This window comes from Neolamprologus multifasciatus, chromosome 12 (assembly GCF_963576455.1).
Source record: "Neolamprologus multifasciatus chromosome 12, fNeoMul1.2, whole genome shotgun sequence".
Classification (NCBI taxonomy): Eukaryota; Metazoa; Chordata; class Actinopteri; order Cichliformes; family Cichlidae; genus Neolamprologus; species Neolamprologus multifasciatus.
Window position 1 is genome coordinate 28,595,599 of NC_140450.1, and position 21,504 is coordinate 28,617,102.

The 21,504-nt window shown below is 42.0% G+C and overlaps 1 protein-coding gene across 1 annotated transcript in view; it reads right to left on the bottom strand.

Moving 5' to 3' along the window:
- Positions 1-3,244: 3,244 nt before the first annotated feature.
- nsmfb (NMDA receptor synaptonuclear signaling and neuronal migration factor b) overlaps positions 3,245-21,504 on the bottom strand; it is a 73,288-nt gene continuing 55,028 nt past the window's right edge. Inside the window, exons 15-16 of the mRNA XM_085180756.1 lie at positions 19,153-19,228; positions 3,245-14,966 (exon numbers count right to left, since the gene is read on the bottom strand). Of these exons, the coding sequence (XP_085036882.1) occupies positions 14,869-14,966; positions 19,153-19,228 (174 nt within the window). The 3' untranslated portion in view covers positions 3,245-14,868. The remainder of the gene's footprint in view (positions 14,967-19,152; positions 19,229-21,504) is intronic.

Consider the following 21,504-nt stretch of genomic DNA (forward strand, 5'->3'; position numbering starts at 1 on the left):
GGGACCAGACAAAGAGCGATTCAGAAGACCCTTATGAAAAGAACACCGAGGGAACAGTTTACCCTGCCCGGGATAGGGTTACCGGGACCCCGCCCTGGAGCCAGACCCGGGGAGGGTGCCCGAGGGCAAGCGTCTGGTGGCCGGGCCTTAGTCCATGGGGCCCAACCGGGCACAGCCCGAAGAGGAGACATGGGCCCATCCTCCCGCAGGCCCACCACCCGCAGGAGGCGCCATAGGGGTCGGGTGCATTGTGTGCCGGGTGGCGGCCAGGAGCGGAGGCCCTGGCGGACTGACCCCCGGCTGCCAAGACTGGCAATTGGGACATGGAATGTCACCTCTCTGGGGGGGAAGGAGCCTGAGTTAGTGCGTGAGGTTGAGAGGTACCGGCTAGATATAGTCGGGCTCACCTCTATGCATGGCTTGGGCTCTGGAACCAGTCTCCTGGAGAGGGGCTGGACTCTGTCTCAGTCTGGAGTTGCCCCTGGTGAGAGGCGGCGGGCTGGGGTGGGTATTCTAATATCCCCTCGGCTTGCTGCCGGTACGTTGGGGTTTTTCCCAGTGGACGAGAGGGTTTGTTCCCCGCGCCTTAGGGTCGGGGAACGGGTCCTGACTGTCATCTGCGCTTATGCGCCGAGTGGCATTTCGGAGTACCCAGCCTTCTTAGAGTCCCTGGGGGGGGGGGGGGGGGGGGGTGCTGCTGGAAGGTGCTCCACCTGGAGACTCTGTTGTCCTGCTGGAGACTTCAATGCTCACGTGGGTAACGACAGCGAGACCTGGAGGGGCGTGATTGGGAGGAACGGCCCTCCCTGATCTGAACCCGAGCGGTGCTTTGTTATTGGACTTCTGTGCTAATCACAGTTTGGCCATAACGAACACCTTGTTCAAACATAAGAGTGTCCATAAGTGCACGTGGCACCAGGACGCTCTAGGCCGTAGGTCGATGATCGATTTTGTAATCGTATCACCAGACCTGCGACCATATGTTCTGGACACTCGGGTAAAGAGAGGGGCTGAGCTGTCAACTGATCACCACCTGGTGGTGAGTTGGATCAGGTGGCGTGGGAGGACGCTGGACAGACCTGGTGCAGCTAAATGCGTAGTGAGGGTGTGCTGGGAACGACTAGCAGAGGCCCCAGTCCGCGAGATCTTCAACGCACACCTCCGGCAGAGCTTCAACAGCATCCCGAGGGAGGCGGGGGACATTGAGTCCGAATGGACCATGTTCAGCGTCGCCATTTTCGAAGCTGCTGCATTGAGCTGCGGCCGCAAGGTGGTTGGTGCCTGCCGTGGTGGTAATCCCCGAACCAAATGGTGGACACCAGAGGTGAAGGGAGCCACCAGGCTGAAGAAGGAGTCCTATCGGGCTTGGTTAGCCTGTGGGACTCCGGAGGCAGCCGACAAGTATCGACAGGCCAAGCGGAATGCGGCTCGGGCAGTGGCTGAAGCAAAAACTCTGGTGTGGGAGGAGTTCGGAGAGGCCATGGAAAAAGACTTTCGGACTGCCTCGAAGAGATTCTGGCAAACCGTCAGGCGTCTCAGGAGGGGAAAGCGGTGCTCTACCTGCACTGTGTATAGTGCTGGCGGAGCGCTGCTGACGTCGACTGAGAAAATTTTCAGGCGGTGGAAGGAATACTTCGAGGACCTCCTTAATCCCACTGACGCGTCTTCCGAGGAGGAAGCAGAGTCTGGGGATGAGGGGAATGACCCGCCAATTTCCGGGGGCGAGGTCACTGAGACAGTTAAACAACTCCTTGGTGGCAGAGCCCCTGGTGTTGATGAGGTCCGCCCCGAGTTCCTGAAGGCTCTGGACGTTGTAGGGCTGTCCTGGTTGACACGCCTCTGCAATGTTGCGTGGAGATCAGGGGCAGTACCTGTGGACTGGCAGACCGGGGTGGTGGTCCCCATCTTTAAGAAGGGGGACCGGAGGGTGTGTTCCAACTACAGGGGGATCACACTCCTCAGCCTCCCCGGGAAAGTCTATGCCAGGGTGCTGGAAAGGAGAGTTCGTCCGCTAGTCGAACCTCGGATACAGGAGGAACAATGCGGTTTTCGTCCTGGTCGCGGAACACTGGACCAGCTCTTCATCCTCTCGAGGATACTTGAGGGTGCATGGGAGTTTGCCCAACCAGTCTACATGTGTTTTGTGGACTTGGAGAAGGCATTCGACCGTGTCCCTCGGGGTGTCCTGTGGGAGGTGTTGCGGGAGTATGGGGTGTCTGGCCCATTGCTACGGGCCATTCGATCCCTATACAACCGTTGCAAGAGCTTGGTTCGCATTGCCGGCAATAAGTCGGACTCATTCCCGGTGGGTGATGGGCTCCGCCAGGGCTGCCCTTTGTCACCGGTTCTGTTCATAATTTTTATGGACAGGATTTCTAGGCACAGCCAAGTGGCGGAGGGCTTTCGCTTTGGTGGCCTCAGAATCTCATCTCTGATTTTTGCGGATGATGTGGTTCTGTTGGCTTCATCGGGTGAGGGCCTCCAGCTCGCACTGGAGCGGTTCGCAGCCAGTTGTGAAGCAGCGGGAATGAGGATCAGCAACTCCAAATCTGAGGCCATGGTTCTCGGCCGGAAAAGGGTGGAGTGCCCACTCCGGGTCGGGGATGAGTTCCTGCCCCAAGTGGAGGAGTTCAAGTATCTCAGGGTCTTGTTCACGAGTGATGGGAGAAGGGAGTCGGAGATCGACAGACGGATTGGGGCTGCAGCTGCAGTAATGCAGACGCTGCACCGGTCCGTCGTGGTGAAGAGGGAGCTGAGTGTAAAAGCGAAGCTCTCAATTTACCGGTCGATCTACGTCCCTACCCTCACCTATGGCCACGAGCTGTGGGTAGTGACCGAAAGAACGAGATCGCGGATACAAACGGCGGAAATGAGCTTCCTCCGAAGGGTGGCTGGCCTCTCCCTTAGAGATAGGGTGAGAAGTTTGGCCATCCGGGAGGGGCTCAGAGTAGAGCCGCTGCTGCTCCACATCGAAAGGAGCCAGCTGAGGTGGTTCAGGCATCTGACAAGGATGCCCCCTGGGCGCCTCCTGGGTGAGGTGTTCCAGGCATGTCCCACTGGGAGGAGGCCCCGGGGCAGACCCAGGACACGCTGGAGAGATTATATCTCTCGGCTGGCCTGGGAACGCCTTGGTGTTCCCCCGGATAAGCTGGAGGAGGTGGCTGGGGAGAGGGAGGTCTGGGCCTCTTTGCTTAGGCTGCTGCCCCCGCGACCCAGCCTCGGATAAAGCGGATGAAGATGGATGGATGATTACATAGCAGTGGGGAGTAGACTTCATCACACTAGATGACTTTCTGAAAGCGCTGTAACTAAGTTTAAGAATATAATCCACCCACTGTTATCATCTTCAATGCCCTGTACCAACACAGAGCAGCTACCTGAACGCTAGCCCAACAGAGGTCGATTATCTTGTTAATAATTTTACCTCCTTACTACATACGACTCTGGATACTGTAGCTCCGGTGAAAACTAAGGCCTCAAATCAGAAGTACCTGACTCCGTGGTATAATTCTCAAACACGTAGCCTAAACCAGATAACTCCAGATCTCCAGGATATAGTTACTCATATACATCCATCTGTATGGCATGTTGACATAATTTCAGCTAAAGTCTTCCTTAAGAGCTCTTGTCAGTCATAACCCTTTTCCTTTTCTCTGCTATCAGTCTTCTGGTTACATCCCACACTACACACCACTGACTTCATTAATTATAGGGACATTTTAAAAGTTCTTTTCAGTTTCAGAATTCGTGAACACGTTCTCCCTCCTCAGCCAGTTTAACTGGTAGTGTGAAGCAGTGTCTTTAACAAAGATGTTGGTCTTTTTAAAAACTTGCCCTGATGGTGTGTGTCTTCTTCCACTTCTTTCTCATCTGGGATTGCTCAAAAGTCAGTCCTTGTACTCTATCAGTTTTGATTATGTGTTTCTCCAAGGCAGCTCAATCTCTGAACACTATTTACTTTTACCAGTATCATTTCCTAAATGTTGCCAACATAAACAAAGGCTATACCATTTTAAGCATAGTTTTAAGACATTTGATGAAAGATTGACATTTAAGTAACATGATATTTAGAATCCTCATATATTATTCCCTGTATGTCTATATGCAGTCAATACAAACAGTGGCTGTAAGACATAATTTCAAATAGTTTTACATAACATATGAACTTGAGATCCTTCAATTCCATCAATTGACATCATAGGAGAGGTCAGAGGTCAAATGTGATGTGATGAAAAATATAATCTTTATATGGTAGCTCCTTAATGTTCTATAGATGCACACACCACACTGAGTATCATGTTTCTAAGTTATAAGGCTTCTTGTCAATTTTAGTCCAATTAATCATTAAGTTGACCCTGAAGACCTTGGTGGATGTGAGCCAGATTGTAATGGATTGTTAGCATGACCCCACTCTACACCCTGCACAGTTTTATCTGATTTCGATCCAAACAGACTATCGTGTTTATAGACAGAAAGATGACGCACACGCAATCAATACATTACATAATACATTTCAGTAATGACACCACACTGATCATTGCAAATGGGGGAAATACCTCCAGCATCTACAAACATTTCACCACACACTGTGCAATTAATTTCCTTTTTTTTTTTTTGTTGAATTCTGTGATTTAGTTTTCATGGTTTAGTTTTGTATTTCTAGCTCCTTTAGTCATTGTTTAGTGTTTTGGTTTTCTAGTCTATAAGTTTTGTTACTGTGCCTCCCTTGTGTTACCGCTAGTCATCCTTGTCTCTAAGTTTGCGTATTTCCTGTTTTCCTGTATTTCCCACTGTTAATGTTTTCAGTTTTGCTCTCCTCCTTGTCTAGTCTTGTCTTATTGGTCTCATCTGTGTTCCCTTCCTGTTTCCTATTGTCCTCATTACCTTTGTGTGTATATATAATAGTGTGTTTCCCTCTGTTCCTTGTCGGACCGTCTGCTTGTCATCCTCTGTGTTACTTCCCAGGTGTTCACAAATCCCTTGTTCCTCATCCCCCGTTTCATGTTTTTGTATTGTTTCCTATGTTCCACATGTCCCACAGGTTTAGCTTTTCCAACTTTAAGTTTTGTTAGTTTGTCTCAGTTCCTCCTGTCGCCTTTTGTTCATGGTGTTATTACAGCCAACAATAAAGGCTCGCTATTTGTTCATCTCCGGCCTCCTCTCTGTGTGCCTGCTTTTGGGTCGACATTCACGTCACTCCACGCTGTTTGCTTTGTCAGGTAATCACACTTGCTAAATTCTCATCATTTCCCACCCCTAATCATATGACTTATCACATGAATTTATATGCTTCAGTAATTACATTATACATTTATATACATTTGTTTATTATACATGACTAGAAACTGAATATGTATTATTATTGTTGTTGATTTGCTAAGATTTGATGTCAACCTGAAACCCAGAGTCTAAACCTTCCCTATTCTTCGAGGAAAAGTAAAACACGCTTGTGAAACATCTCACCACTTAATAAGATCTCGTAATGCATGACTACATCATCCAGACCATAAAGGATCTCCTTGAGAAACAACATCACCCTTTTTATAATCAATAAAATCTGCTCTGTGACCACCTTGAAGAGGAGTGAAAGGGAGGGGACTGGCAAGGCAATAAAATACAATACATCAAGGCATCAACTCTGCTAATCTAAATGAAGGAGGTCACTGGCTCAGCTTTCACTGCTATGAGATCAGTTATGTTCTGAATGTTTCATACATATGAAAACCGAAGTAGCAGTAGACAGTACTGGATTGTATTAAATGAAAGCATTGGCTTGTACTGAATAGTAACTTTTTTGCCTCCATCTGGCCGGATCAAAAATGCAGAGCTATGTGCCCCTTGTGACAAGGGAACAGCCAAAAGCTGACATGATAGCGTCACAATTTCTGCATATTTGCCAACTGCACATCCATGATACAACTGTCCTGTTCCACTAAATCCCAGAGATGCTCTTTGGCCATTTGAGTACAGTGGACTTATTGTCATGTTCAAGAAACTAGTTTGAGATGATTTGAGCTTAGTGACAGGCAGCCATCAGAAATCGGATACTCTGTGGTCATAAAGAGAAGGGCATGTTCAGCAATAATACTCATGTAGGCCTTGGTGTTTTAGCAAGTAATTCGTAGTACGAGGCTCAAAGTGTGGGAAGAAAACATTTCCCATACCATTAATCCACAAGTCTAAAGACGGGATGGATCCATGCTTTCATGTTGTTCATGCAAAATTCTGATCCTGAATATCAAAGCAGAGCTGAAGGGCCCCAGTATACCCACCACCAGTGGCTCGTGAACAGCACTGTATGATAGAGTTGATGTCTAATTGATGTCATGTGCACTGTCACTAGTTTCTCTCTCTTGATTTTTATAACCTGGCACATTGTGGGATGAAGACACAATTGTATACAGCTGTAATGCTTTTATAAAGATATGTCAGTAAAGATGCTCACAGACTCACAGATTATACAAAGGGAGATGTTGCAACAGTTTGAAAAGAAGAGATATCCTGGAAAAAAACACAACACAGCACTGATGTGGAGGTAGTGTCTGAGTGGCAACACCTATTCTTCAAAAGAATACTGCAGCGGAAATTCAGCAGAACATCTCAACCATGTTTACATGCCTAAGATAAGCAGGTGGTGCCATAGACTGACTGATTAGAAGTTTGTGTTAACGAGCAGTTTAACAGGTCTATAATGAATTGCTTGTGAGTAGAGTATGGTATGGTACACACATACACTTCTGCAATTTGACCCCCCTGAGTGTTGAGCTCTAACTCTGGTCTTGTGCTTCTGTAGTCTGGTCCTCTCCACCCTTTCTTCTATTATTCATACATGGTGGTTGCTGTAAGGCTGCCAACATGTGCTGGCTGCAGTGTCCCTGTGTAACTGTGTAGGGTAGTACTGTATTCATGATGTGTGTTCATAATAATGTAGAATGACGTGTTTTTGATTGCCCTGCACATTTAACATGTTACCTTAGTCTGCCACACAGCTAGTTATGAGTTCTTGCGTGCTATCAATGGCTGTTCCATCTGGAAAATTTGTAGCTGCAGCTTACAATGCATCACTGCAGCCTCTGAACATATGCTACTTCCATCTGTTAATACAATAACTATATTTGATACGCACAGCAGGGCAGCATATGCATATTTGTACTCTAGGATGCTTCTATATTATGAACTGCAAAAATCTCTGGTGTATATAATTTCTGTCTGATTCTGGAGAACTAGGATAACTGTACAGATTTTATTTTTGATTTATGTAATATTTAATTTTACATCAATATCAGTCTTGACAAATGTGATTGGGTATTTTTGCTTTTAAAAGAAAACATTATCATATGCATCATTATTCCAAGTGTCTTTGTAGGTACACTAATATTTATCATTGCTAAACTCCACTTCTGGCTTTTTAACATCTTAAAACAACCAATGTCTGCTTTGAATATCACCATGGGAACACAGCCCATAGTAATCCAGACATTTTCCACACCATAAATGGAAAATGACAAGACAAAGTGTGATAAATGTTAAAGTGTTATTGAAGTATTTCGAGTTTATCCTCTGAGAACCAGAATTTGATGGCCATCCATCCTCTAGGTGCTTGTAATACTTCCATCTGCGTGAAAAAAATAACATTTACCCCACAAAATGAACATTTTTATGCTTCAAGTCCATAGGTCCCCATTCATTTGGAACTATCTTGTGAGTACCCCCAGTGAAACTGGAGGCCCAGAAAGTGCAAGTTCTTGAGTAGTTAGAAGTTCCTTGTTATTGCATCATTGTGACTGTGCTGCTATATTAGATTTAGCATTTACTTCTGCATCACAGAGCCTTAGCAACACTCTGTAACTGATACATGTTTGCACAATTTTATGCTAAATATGTTACTGTGGCTATTTCACTGCATGAGTGCTCAGAAGAAAATTTCATGGATTCTGCACACAAAGAGAAAGTTTAATAAGATGGGAACTTTTATCCCAAAGTGCACTGTGGCATCACAACCCTATGCATTTTTAGCATGAGAGGATCTTTTTACTTATGAAGCGACACAAAATGTAAACCGGGTAAAACTTCCTGGGGGCCAAAATGACACCACTGAATCAATGATAAGACAAAGACACAAGCTGTGTTTAACTATAGTTTACTTGGGGGAGGAAATGCTGTAGAAACAATACTTTTTCTCACAGGTTATTACCAACATTGTGCAATGCAAAAACATTTCCTTGCTATTAGTTCAGATACAACACATTGCCCTTTAAATAAGAAGCATTCCCTAATGTCTATTCTAAGGAAGAAACCCCAAAGCTCAGGAAAGCTACCCAGATAATAGTTTAAACTTATGCTAGTATCAAAATCACTATATGCAGTATTGTTAATTGCTATCATACCTTTAAGATTTTCTCTATCCATACACATGGATGAAGCTTACTGTAACATTTATAAATCTCACACTCTACTGTGTTGGACTAAAAAATCTATTCCAAAATGTAATGCTCAGTTAAATTATTTAGAAGTTGATCCAAAATGACACAGACATTACATAGACATATTATTTTCAAAACTTCCAGAAATACAATCACAGCCCAACTGGAGATGTCAGGGCAATCAAAGCAGCGTCAATTCATCATCCTCATCACACTCATTCCCAACTGAGCCTTGGAAATCTTCACTGAAACTGGAACAAAGCAGCAGGGAGGGCACAACAATGCTTAATAATAATTTGAGCGATCTTTGCAATTGTCAATATGACACACAGTTTCACGTGGAAAATAACAAGAGAAGGCAAAGCTCAAACTCTTGATTTATGTAATTATCCTCTCAAGAAATGGAAATGGCTGCTTCGGTGAACCATCACGAGAAGTCAAACTGCGTGTGGTCATTTCCCCCTGAAATACATCTGCACGTATATGAATACCTGACCTCATTAGAAGAGGCTTAACATCCCAGATATGAGTCATGTTTTACTGCCAGAGTTTTGTCAAAACTTCCCACACCGAAGTTTGCCAAGGCAGTCGCCGCTCGACTCCTTTAAAAAAAATGTTTCCTGCTTTCTCCACTGCCAATATGTACAGGTGTTTACTTTTTTATCTTAAAGCGACACTGGTCAATATTGCTGATCAATAACATTGTTAATGAAATAATGTATGCTTTGTTTCTGAGTTGGGAGGATACTGTAGTAACAAACCCAGTAGCCTATAGATACATGACCCTGAAGCTTCTCTCAGTGATTTTAGATATTTGGAAACAACATTTCTCCCATTAGATAAAGTATTATCTTCAGAAGTATTTCATGTGACCTTGGTTAGGGGTTTCTCCACTTGCTGATCATATTTAAATGATAGGGACAAACAAAAGTGAATGGGGACAACTGAGAAAGAAAATTGATTATGCCTTCATTTCATAACAAATTAAAGGCAATTACTACTCCAATGACAAAGCATAATTATTGACTTTCATTGTGTGATTCTGTGATACTGGAGTTTTCGTAGTCTGTGTATGTAACAATGGCCAGTTCAAGATAACTGTGGTTGATATGTAGTCACTGCGTAAACTTTCATATTTTTAAGAACTAAAAATGCCAGAAATGTCTAACCTGCGATTCTGGCAAGCAGCAGAATAACTCATGTAGTCTAACCTTTTTGACCCAATTTACTTAATGGAAGAGTCACTCTGCTTCTTAAAGCAATTATCCTCAAAGCAAAGGTTATTATTTGAATATTTCTCAAAATGACATAATATACTATAACTATCATTTTTCAGTACAGTTCAAGTTTTTGGAACAATGATCTTTTAAAAAAAATAAATAAATCTTTTCTCAACTCGTCTTAGTAAGTTCAAACCAATCAGCCTAATTGTTTCATGTAAAAGATTTTTGTAGTGGTGTTTGACTGGTAATATTCAAAGATCTGATCTATTATCTCTGATGTCCCACATTACCTGACTTTGCCATGGGAATGAAATGCTTCAGTGTGACTCAAAATCGCTCTAGTCTACAAAGTCTGCGAGTTGTTTTACACTGCTTGGGCTCTTCCTCAATGTTAGCACTGATGCGTTATGTTCCAGCAGGAGAGCTAAGTGTTTTATCTGATCAGAGCCATGGGGAAAATGTTGTGGGCTTGACAGCAGATAATGAATCTCCAGTAAAGTCTCTGTTGTCTTTGTTATCAGAAAACTCATTAGAAATCCATCAAACTTGTGCCAGTTTTTAGTATAAGAGCATGATTAAACACCTCGACTTAAGATGTGGTTACAAGTGTCGAACAGAGGTGTGTAATTACGCTCTGGGCTTTGGCCTTTATTTAAACTCGCAGCAGAGGCGAAAGAAGAGGGTCGTATGAGCAGAACTGGGGCTGCGCTAAACTGCTGCAGAATATAAAGGAGCCGAGCAGCGAGCACACTGCACGCACTGCAGTGTCTGTTTCTGTCCACAGAATTGTAAGACAGTCATTAAAACAATGCTCTTGTACATACAAATATACAAATTGAAATACCAATACAGAAATATTCTTACATAGATTACTGCTACAGAATACAAACTGGGAAAGTATTTGATCTTTAAACGAATACATATCTTCATGAAGGAAAGTCATGAATGTACAACGATTTTTAAGATCAGAACCACCTTTAAGCAAAGAGATCACTGGGCACAAAGGACAGGCACGACCTCACATGATAAGTCCAAAACGCTCACAAAGCCTGAACAAAGGGGAAAGAAACATTGAAAGTTGTATAATTGCCTGAGAGTTACACTAACTTACACCAACCTCAACTAACTTTGACGTTAATGTAAACAAGGTGAACAGGCAAAACTAGCCAGACTGTACACAACGGCTGTAAAATACTACTACAATTTAAATACTGAACAGCCGCCTCCTGTTTGAAGTAACAGTTGGCGGTTTGATCAGCAAACACAATCAAAGGCAGATTGAATAACAAAGGACCTGTTCTAGAACAGATGACCAGTTTAGCATAATGCACATTTCCACAGCACTAACACACTCAGCACTCAATATTGTGCATTAATGTTAACAACCTGGCGCAGCTTCTAATAAGTTGCAGTTAAGGCCAGCACTCAAACTAGAGGTCACTTAAAACTGACCTCTTAATAAACATATCTTCGCTGACACACCTGGGGGTGGTTTAGGGTTGGGTATTGTTTTAGGCACATTTTTTTCTGTTTAAAGCTTTTCCATTTGAATATTCCAATAAGAAAATTCTATCAAACAGGGTGGACATTAACGCAAACCCTACCGCTGAGTCCAGCCCTAGATGGGTTGCTCCAAGCATTGATTATACTATGTTTCAGACATGTACAGGAGACATGAGGGCCAAGAAGTCATCCCTGTCATAATTCTTTCAGATCCGCTTGAAGTCTGCCATCTGGTTGTTGTCCAGTAATGTAAAATCTCCAGTGTCCACAGTCAAAAAAGAGCCAGCCATGCAGACATCTGCATAGATTGGCTCACTGTCTCATGACAAAACCATTTAGACCCAACCTGAGCCTAATAGACTCACTCACATGGAAAGTATAATGAGGTCCTTACACATAATCCACCAACACCAAACAAAAAAAGAAAACACAAACTGTACAATGAAAATGTACAATATTTTCTACTGAGCATAACATTTATGAAAATTAAAAAGGTAGCAGTAGAGAAAATATCATTAAATATTCCCTAACAAATAAATCCCTGGTTCTCTCTGCATTTGAGGTAATTCGAAGACCCAGATGCCATGTGAGACAGTATGCTGCATGACTTAATGGTGCAAACCAGGAGCAGCTATGGAACTAGAAAGGTCTTCGTTTTTCCTTTGATTACACCAAATTATCTCAATGCTTGTGACAGAGATTGGGTGATACATGCCTTGTCGAATAAAAGAGTATGAAGCAGCATTGTATCCCTGCCTGTTTATGTACAGTGTGTCTCAATTCAAACACTTTTTCATTTAGTGCTTTATGTACACTATATAGCTACTTGTTTAGTAAATGGATTTACCAGGTAGGCTTGTTTCAAATCAGAGCTGACCAGTCATGCACTCACCATTAATGGCATTTGCAATATGCAAAACAATTTAACAAAGCTAGTTTCAGTGCCTGAAGAAAAAAAAAAAAATCTACCCTTAACAAAAAAAATAAAAATAAAAATCTCTTACGGAAGGACTACCAGTTAGCTAGCAGTCTATCTGCTAGCTAACAGTGACCCTTAAGCTTGAGAAATGTTCCACATTTCTAGGTACTCAAGCAGCACTTTGTGGAGCAGTACTTGATATTGTGAACACAATGTCGAACTCAAATTAATGAGTGTAAATATAGAAGTATGTGATTTAAGACACAGCAAACATAGAATATGTCATGGTAACAGGTATATGTGGAAGAAGATTGCATTCAATCAAACATATCAGAGACCTTATCTCTGCAGCTTATACAATACCACTCATAATTATGACCCACTATTCTAAATTTGAGATTTCGGTCCCATGAACACAAAAATTCTCACAATAACAGTTAAATAAGAGGGGCATATTTTAAGCTGTTTGGTAGTTAAATGTAGTAAATAAAATAGATTTCAGAGGTCTTTTGTAATTTCTATCTATCTTCATGAAAACTAATTCCAGGTCAGCTGACATGGATGGCCCAAGAAGCTGAAACAAAGCTTGGAATTTGTGGAAAAATAAGCAGTGAACTATGTTTACAATGCAGACAAGACACAGTATAAGAGACTAGTAAACATATCATGAACACACCTTGTGTTACTTTAAAAATATCACAACTCATCCCAAATCCAAACACTAATTTTCATTCTGCGAGCAAACTGCACGGAAGAAACAAGAAACAAAGCGCTTTTTCTCTGCTTGCGCTGCGGATAAGAAAGAGAGCTTTGGTCTGAGGGTGCAGAAGGGAGGAAAAGTGATTATATAACAGAGAACATGACCACATCAGCACAAGTTTGAGATGAAACAATGTAAATATCACTCATCCTGTCCATATTTACTCATATTATATACTCATATTCAATACCAGCACATGTATTTCTAAACAGCACAGTCCCCCAAATCTTTTATTATTATTGTAAACTAAGTGTGCAATGATCAGCTATATGGCAATATTGTATTTGTTGATCTACAAAACACTAAGCCCCTGAGTGGAGCTAAATATTCCTACAGATGATGTCATTTAGCTTGGATGACACATTTTTTGAAAGAAAGAAAAGAAAAAACAGTACCACAAAACTTTGTGTCACACAAAGTTTAAGTTTAGAATTCAACATTTGTCATTCCAAGAGGAGCTCAAGAAAAAAAGCAGTCATGTTGCATTGTGGGAAATGTAGGATCTTGCGAATGGAACAATCAGAAGAATGAAGATGAAGCTATCGCAGCCTCTGCTGCTTCAGCTTGAACCATTTGTCAGTCTGACTGAAACGCCCCAACTGTAGGGCATCAAAACACAAAATCACACCTGTGCATCTTTAAAATCTTGCTACAGCAAAACATTTTACAGTGGACTGTAATGCTGGAAATAAGCATGGCAAAGACAGCATTTGGGACACATTGCTGCTGTTATATGATTAAGATTAAGAGTATGTTGAGATGGAAACAACAAGCTGGTGGTGAGGGGAAACAAAAATAAGTCAAAGGATCGCATCGCCCCTACCACTCCACTGGATGTCCAAGCTAAATAAAGAATGAAAGTCCTCCAAAAATGTGAAAAACTGTTGGAATGAACTAAATATGCACTATATAAATTATACTCACTGTAAAGAGTCTGATGTCAGCCTCCAACTGAAACCTCTTTACAGGCTAGCTATGCAAGAAGGGTTTGAATGCACATGTGCAATACAAACACTGCAAAAGGCTTTGAGCCCACGAACCAATAGCTCAAGAAAAATCAGCTAGCAGTGGCTCAGTGGGCTAAAACATGATGCTGTAATGTTATGAAAAATATGCATGGATGCATCTGTCTGTTTGGCTACAGCTGACTCAAAAGGCGAGATGAAAATGGAGAAAAGCTCCGCTCATCCCTGATGTTCCACTGAAGATGACTCTGTGTGGAGTATGAAGGCCTTTGATTCTGATCTACAGTATGTTGTACAGGTGAGTACAATTCTTAGTAGAAAACAAAAGAATTTGACCTGAGTTATTACAACAGTCTGTAAGAAATACTATTACATTTATATGAAGGTTTTAAAAAAGACTGCAGTAAATAGACAACTCTAATTCTTAATAAGACTAATCACATGTCCAGATTATCACATGACAGCATGGCGAGAGATGCTGAAAATGTATTCTCTAATGCTCTAGCAAGCACTTGTTTATTTACATATAAGCTCTAATTCCTTTGTAAATAACTTATAAATCCATACTTATAAGCCTCCTAACAAGAGCAGATAGGTTGGCTAAAGGTGGGACAAGAAAAAAACATCCTTAAATCTCAGACAGAGATTCCCCACTGTCACTCTTGTATCTAATAGTCTCTCTGAACTCAGAAATCTAAGTGTAGTTGGCGTTTCTGACACATTTAGGCTAGGATGATGAGTCACTTGCTTCTCCAACTCACTCTTGTCCCCCTTCTTTCTCTTTTCTAGGGTTAGGCAGAGGCAGAAAGTGAAAATAGGTGCAGGTGAGAAAGCACACCGCCGGCTGAATCTACAGGGCCACACCCCGTCGCTTCAGAAGGGCTTACAAAAACAGACCCAACTGCTGCTGCCTCCACTGCTGCTCCAGCTTCCAGCTGCGCACACAGAGCCGGTCTAGGAACCTCTCTGGAGAAGAGAGGAGCCCCCCCACTTCAACCAAATGCCTTGACACCGTACAAAGGTAGGCTCAGATTCGCAATAACTGGCCGACAAGCCAACAGAACACTGGGTGGTGTCACAAGAGGTCGTCGTAGTCCAGTAGCTTGGAGTGCCGGCGGCTTTTCCACAGGCGAAACAAGCGGAAGTCAAAATACATTTCGATCATCTCTTTGCCTGCAGCCAGAGGAAAACAAAAAGAAGCCTTGGTTAGAAACACGCGGACACACACACACACACACACACACACACACACACACACACACACACACACACACACACACACACACACACTATACCCAAACTCATCCAGCATCACCCCTACAATTCAGGTATGTTACATCATCCTTTGCCTGCTACATTATTTGTTACTCTGGGGACCACATAAGTGTTTTTGTGCACAATGCAGGTCATTCACCTCAAATAATGAGCACATCACGAAGAGTGCATTTGTGTTCAGGTGTTTCAGTTTATCTGGCCTGACCTGTGCAGCTGTTGGCATCCATCCAAAGAGAGATTAAACATGCTTAGAAAATGCAGAGTGTGTAAATAGCAAATTACTCTTAAGTCTTAAAAATGTTTTGGAGGCATCATTTGCTGTGTGGTTTTACCTGACTCACATTTATCTTGGCCATACTGGCCTGAATATAAGGCAATCTTTAGGCTTGTGTGACAGTAATTCCATACCGTATAACTGAAGATGAGTTACATTGTGTTTGTATATTTAGAAAATATATGGGTTGCGTGCTTTCAGCTTCCAATATTTGGCTCAGTCTCATCTTTATTGGTGTGATTGAAACCATGTTTCTTTGAAGCATACCACCCACCTAAACACTACTGCAGACTGAGTCACCACCCCCACCCTCCACCTTTTGAATGCCAACAAAGGCTTGAGGGGCAGCGCACAATCTAATGTCCCCGACATCAAAATAACTTTGGTCCAGGATCAACAATGCAACTGACCACTGACGTGGCCAGAGCAATTGGTTAGCATTGGGAATGAAATGAGCTAATCCTATTAAAAACTGTCACTAACAAACATCATGAGCAATCTAAATTTAAATATTTACTATACTGTATAAATGAATGAAGAAAACACCTGAAATGTGTTCCAGAAGAAAGTTTTATTATTAATAATGCCCTGTTTATATTATTTATATAAACAGGGCATGTGTTCTTTTTTCCCCATATTGCAAACAAATGACTGATCAATTGCAATGTTGATCCTGGACCAACATTATTATGATGATGCAGAAACAACACCAACGGGCATATCAGACACACCCTAGCAGTAGCTAACTTCCCCTCTTCACCCACAGAGTTGATGAAAAACTATTTAGAACTTTTCAAAGGTTTAGAAGGTTCAGGGAGCATGGCAAACTCCCCACATCCCAAACCAATCAGGCATCTATAGAATGTGCCAGAACAAGCGTCAACATGCAACCCCCAGGATGCAGAGCATCTGCTACCAAAGTCCCAGAGCCAGATACCACAGAACCCCTACAGAAGTCCTGTATCCATGCTTTGACAGGTCAGAGAAAGACCTACATGAAACTAGTGAAATTTATGATGACTGAATTTGGATGTTAGTTTTTGTAGGTCTAGATATTTAGTAGCAATTCAGGCAACTCTCAACATAAGCACACATCAGCTGATGACTCATCCAGTCAGAATCCAATCCCAGTCTAAATTTCTTGTTGAGATTTAACCTGCACATGGCGGCATTGGATCTTCAACTCACTTTGCAAGGGAGTGCCACCGCCAGTTTAACATATATGGAATCTGAGGTAAACTTTCATAATAGGATGAATGTTTTTTTCCCAAAATTTGTTCAAAAAGGTGATTCATCTTACGCTCAGATTATCCACACAGTGTTGTGCACATAAAGGTAGATGAAAACATGCCTAATGAATGTGAAAGTATGACCAACGGACACGCCATGTAATTAGCTGAAATCACTGTGATTATGGAAGAAGCAAAATATGGGTCAGAGTTGGGGCCATTGGCTGTGTGTGGTGCTATAATCTGTCACTGTTCCAGTAATATTACAACCAAATGGAGTTGAAGGACTATTTTAATGCTTACGGAAATATTAGTTTTAAGTCCAGTTAGAAAAAATATTAATTATTATTTAGAAAATGTAAAAAAAAAAAAATCAGACCAGAGGGGAAATGAAAAGGTACGAAACACGTTACTGTCATTTCACTGGTACTGTAGTCTTAGATGTTGGAACAGATGTGTTGTGCTGCTACTTTTAGTTCAAACTGAGGTTTAACAACTTTACACAGGATACGTTGGTGTTTGATGTCAGACTTTGTAAAACTGAAGAATTTCCACATCACGGAAGAAACGTGCTTTTTTGGTCCTGCTTCGTGGTTCTCAGCAGCTGTTGGGAGTGTGTATGTGTGTTTGACTGGCAAAGCTAACAACAGCAGCTCAGGCTGATGTCATGACTCTCACTGATGTTGCTGCTGTTATTGTTAGAAAGATGAAGCATTGATGAGGAGGAGGCATTTTTTACATGGTGCAAAATCAAAAATTTAAATGAGCCTTTGATATGTCGATAGTGCACTCAGCATGTTGAATTCTCTTATCTGCACTTGGAAGTAAGTCACAGAACTGGATTGGCTGCTTGCAGGTCTGACTATGTGGTTAAATACTTTGATTTTTCTTTCAGTTGAACAGTGCTTTGAAGTTAAAGGGAATGCATCCATATTTCAGCCTTTTAACATCCACCAGGTCACTAGCAAACAGTCTAAGGTTAGGAGTAGCTTTAGGGTTGGGTTTTTATTTAATCACATGCTAAAAAGCAGTTTTTCAGAAACTAGACGTTACCTTTCAGTAAAAGATCGATACATTGCTTTTACATTACAGTCTATTTGTCATAAACCTTATTATATGGGTAATCCAAATAGGTGAAAATTATATAAAAGGGTTGGACACGAACTTAACCCAAACTCTACCCCCAACATTTGATGGCTCATAGAACGTGAAAGCTGAGTGCAATGAGGTTTTTTTATGAGAAACAGTGGGAGATCAATATATTACATAAAATGACTGGTTGGAAGGAAGGACCAAAGCTGACTATATACTGTCTACTAGTCACAAAAAGTAAAGCTTAAGCTTAGGCAGCTATTGTAAGGAACATGATGCCGCAGGTTGGTTTTCTTCCTCTCTTCCATTTTTTGAGTCACCAGTTGCCTCTAGTTGCTGTTGACCTCTTGAAAGTAAAATGGATAAGACGTTCTTTTCTCAGAGGATAAAATCGCTCCCCTCATATACAGGGATTTTATATTCATGTTTTTATTTTACGGGGCGATCGTGGCTCAAGAGATGACAGTTCGTCTTGAAATTGGAAGGTTGCCGGTTTGCGCCCTGGCTCTGACGGTCTCGGTTGTTGTGTCCTGGGCAAGACACTTCACCTGTTGCCTACTGGTGGTGGTTAGAGGGCCCGGTGGCGCCAGTGTCCAGCAGCCTCGCCTCTGTCAGTGCGCCCCAGGGCAGCTGTGGCTACAAAGTAGCTTGCCATCACCAGTGTGTGAATGGTTGGATGACTGAATGTAGTGTAAAGCGCTTTGGGGTCCATAGGGACTAAGTAAAGTGCTATGCAAATACAGGCCATTTACCATTTATGGAATTCATATTTTTTTCATCAATGACCTAGACAGCATGAGTGCTTTACTGTGCTCAAGGCAATATATGTGCACTTAGCCAACTATTCAATATGCAGAATGCAATCTACACTGCATACGTTGACCTTAAAATGTGTATAATAAACTCCAACGTGGATGCCAAGTTTCATCTTCTGGCTGTCATCAGGTTCCAGAGATGATCTCTGGCTTGCTGGATTATCTTGTCAAATTTTTTCTTTCTACAGCAAGTGCTTCATGCTTTATCACATCGCTGCATTTTCTATGTATGTGGAGAAAAAGAGACAAACGTGGTGATGGAGCAGAGTGTGGTGGTTCAGCGGAGGATGGGAAAAAGCACAGCTGGGATAATTATGTTTTAATAGGAAAATAATTAGCGTGGCATCCATAGATGTCAGGGAAATGATTGATGAGGTATCTGTTAAAAGCTCAGAAGAGTTCGCAAGTCTGTGTTTGCTCATATTCCCTAACAAGCTTTCTTTATAGCTAAGCAGCTTCTTGGCATTGACTAATACCCACTATTAACATTCAGAAAGAGTACCACTGAGGATGGTAGCATTAAATCAATACAAACACTGTACATGTGTTTTTTTAGTGTGTGTGTGCACGTTGTGGTTCTGCATCACAGGTCGAATCAGTGGGTTATCTGCAGCAAAAAGTTATTACCAGAGCTTAAATGAAACCATTTACAGATGAGCATGTTTTACTCTCACCCTGTGCCGACAGCTCTAGTGGGGACTTAAATTCAACGGAGGTGGGTCTCATCAACCTCTTCAGAGTCTGAATAAGCTGCAGGGAAGAAAGGAGAAAGAGTTAGAGACAGAGAGAATGCTCTGTTCCAAATGCCACAGCATTGTGAGATGAAAACAAACAAAGCAGTGGTAATGCGGTAGATAGCACTGTGTGCAGAGAGCTGGAGCAGACCCTGCAGCACTTCTGTTCAGCCGGGTGTATGCAAAAAAGGTCAATGTGCCACTTGCAGCACAGTAGCTGTAGTGAAGACAAACCCACTTAAACTCACTGTAGGTGCTTTTGAATGCTGAGCCAGACCTTTTCGTACAAGCCTATCATGTGACTTACCTAAGTCACATGATAGGGTGGGGCAAGGTCTCACAATGGTTTCACCCCAAACCTCTGCTGATAGTGACCCACACCCTTTTTCATACCTTGGCTCATGTGATGTGGTACATGATCAATAGTGGGACAACAACCCTGATAAGGGAAAACTCCCAGTAGGACTTAAATACCTGGGACTCGCCATCAATTGGTTTTAAAACTACAGAAGCTTCTTGGATGAGAGGTGAAATGTCCAGATGATTTTTCTTTCCAAGCTCCTAAGATCACCATGACCTGAATGACTGAGAACCTACACAGACAGTTATCAAATTAATTTGTTTATATTTTTTTAAAGAAATTATGTATTTTGAATTGTTTTATTAGTTGCCATTTTCTTCCTTTTGAGTCAATTAACTGAAGTACTGTGCAGCTTAAATAAGCACTACTCAAGTATAATATGCTTGTTTTCAGTTTTTAATGCATCACCATGATGTGTGTGATAGAACAAAGCTCATGTGTAAGGTTAATAGGAAAGATCTGTAATCACTAATTCTTCCATTCTGTTCTTCACAACACTCCTGCTTTCCCACAATGTCAAACTCAATACAGTCGTCATTACTTAGGCCCAGTCATTTTCTCGAGTTGGTCTCTATTCCACTTGCTTTACATCTCAGTACTTGTGTCATCCTACCTTCCAGACTCTCATTTATGTGACCCACCTTGTGTCAATCTCAACATCATCCTAACCAGACAGAGATTCTTATCCAAGTCAACATCAGTGGGTCATACCCTACTTCTTACTATTGTTGGACTCAGCTCTTCTGTGTAGTTTCATTGTAGTCTGATGAGCAGCTAGATTATTAATGATCTCTCCTTACTGGAGTGGGAATAACCTGTGCCTACTATGAATACAATCAAAGATACTAACCATGCATGTAAATGTTGCTGAACTGCAGAGCTCCTTTAGTGACAGACTGCTGCATCCTAGATGCATGAAGGAGTGTTTCCGCAGGTCCTTCCTCCCTGCAGCTGTTAGACTGTACAATCAGAACTGCTCCCAACAAACATAGATGTTTACATCTGCGCTGTAACTGCAATAAGTTAATTAACCAATTCGCACTACAACCTGCTTTGCCTCTTATCTGTAGTTATTTTTATTTAATTTAATAACTGTACAGTACTCTCTGTATATAGTAACCACTGTCCTTAATGTAAATATGTAAGAGAAATTGTGTATGTTTCTGTTCCGTGTCCTGTGTACTGTTTGTTTGTATGTGTGTCTTTTTGGCTGCTGTTACAACCAAATTTCCCCTTGTGGGACAATTAAAGGTTTATTCTATTCTATTCTATTCTAAGTACTATAAAAAAGACAAGGAATCTAAAGACCAAGCAAATATGTTTAGGACAAAGCCACAAGGACCATAGTGGGCACATCTAGAAAGTTGTTGATTTTCAGTATGAAAGCTTCTAGATGTTCTAAAATATTGTGCATGTTGTCATATTAAGGTTTTCTGTGTTTTTATGTATGTATCAATTTAAAGAAGCTTATTTACAGTGTTGCATGACAAGTGACCAGTGAATGCTGAATTTATTGCAGCGCTCTAATGAAGGTGGAGCCAGAAGTTCACACATTCAACGTGTTTCAGGGCCTATTTGATCACATGTAGCCTTAAAGTACAAGACTGAAGAGAGAAAAGATGCTCTTTAGAGTGCAGGTTAGTGCAATTATATATATTAGGGGTGCAACGATACTCGTATCAATATTGAACCGTTCGATACAGTGCTTTCGGTTCGGTACGCATATGTGTCGAACAATACAAATTCTTAAATTTATTTTATCAACTTTTCTTCTGACGATGCTGTCTGTGTTGGGAGCTCAGTGGATCTGCGTTCAACTACTCCTCCTAGGCTGCACTGTCAAGCGCAGATCCACTGAGCGCAGCACAAGCTAGCAAGACAGAAGCTAAGCTCGTTGCAACATGGCAAATCTCCCCCACCCTCATTCAGAT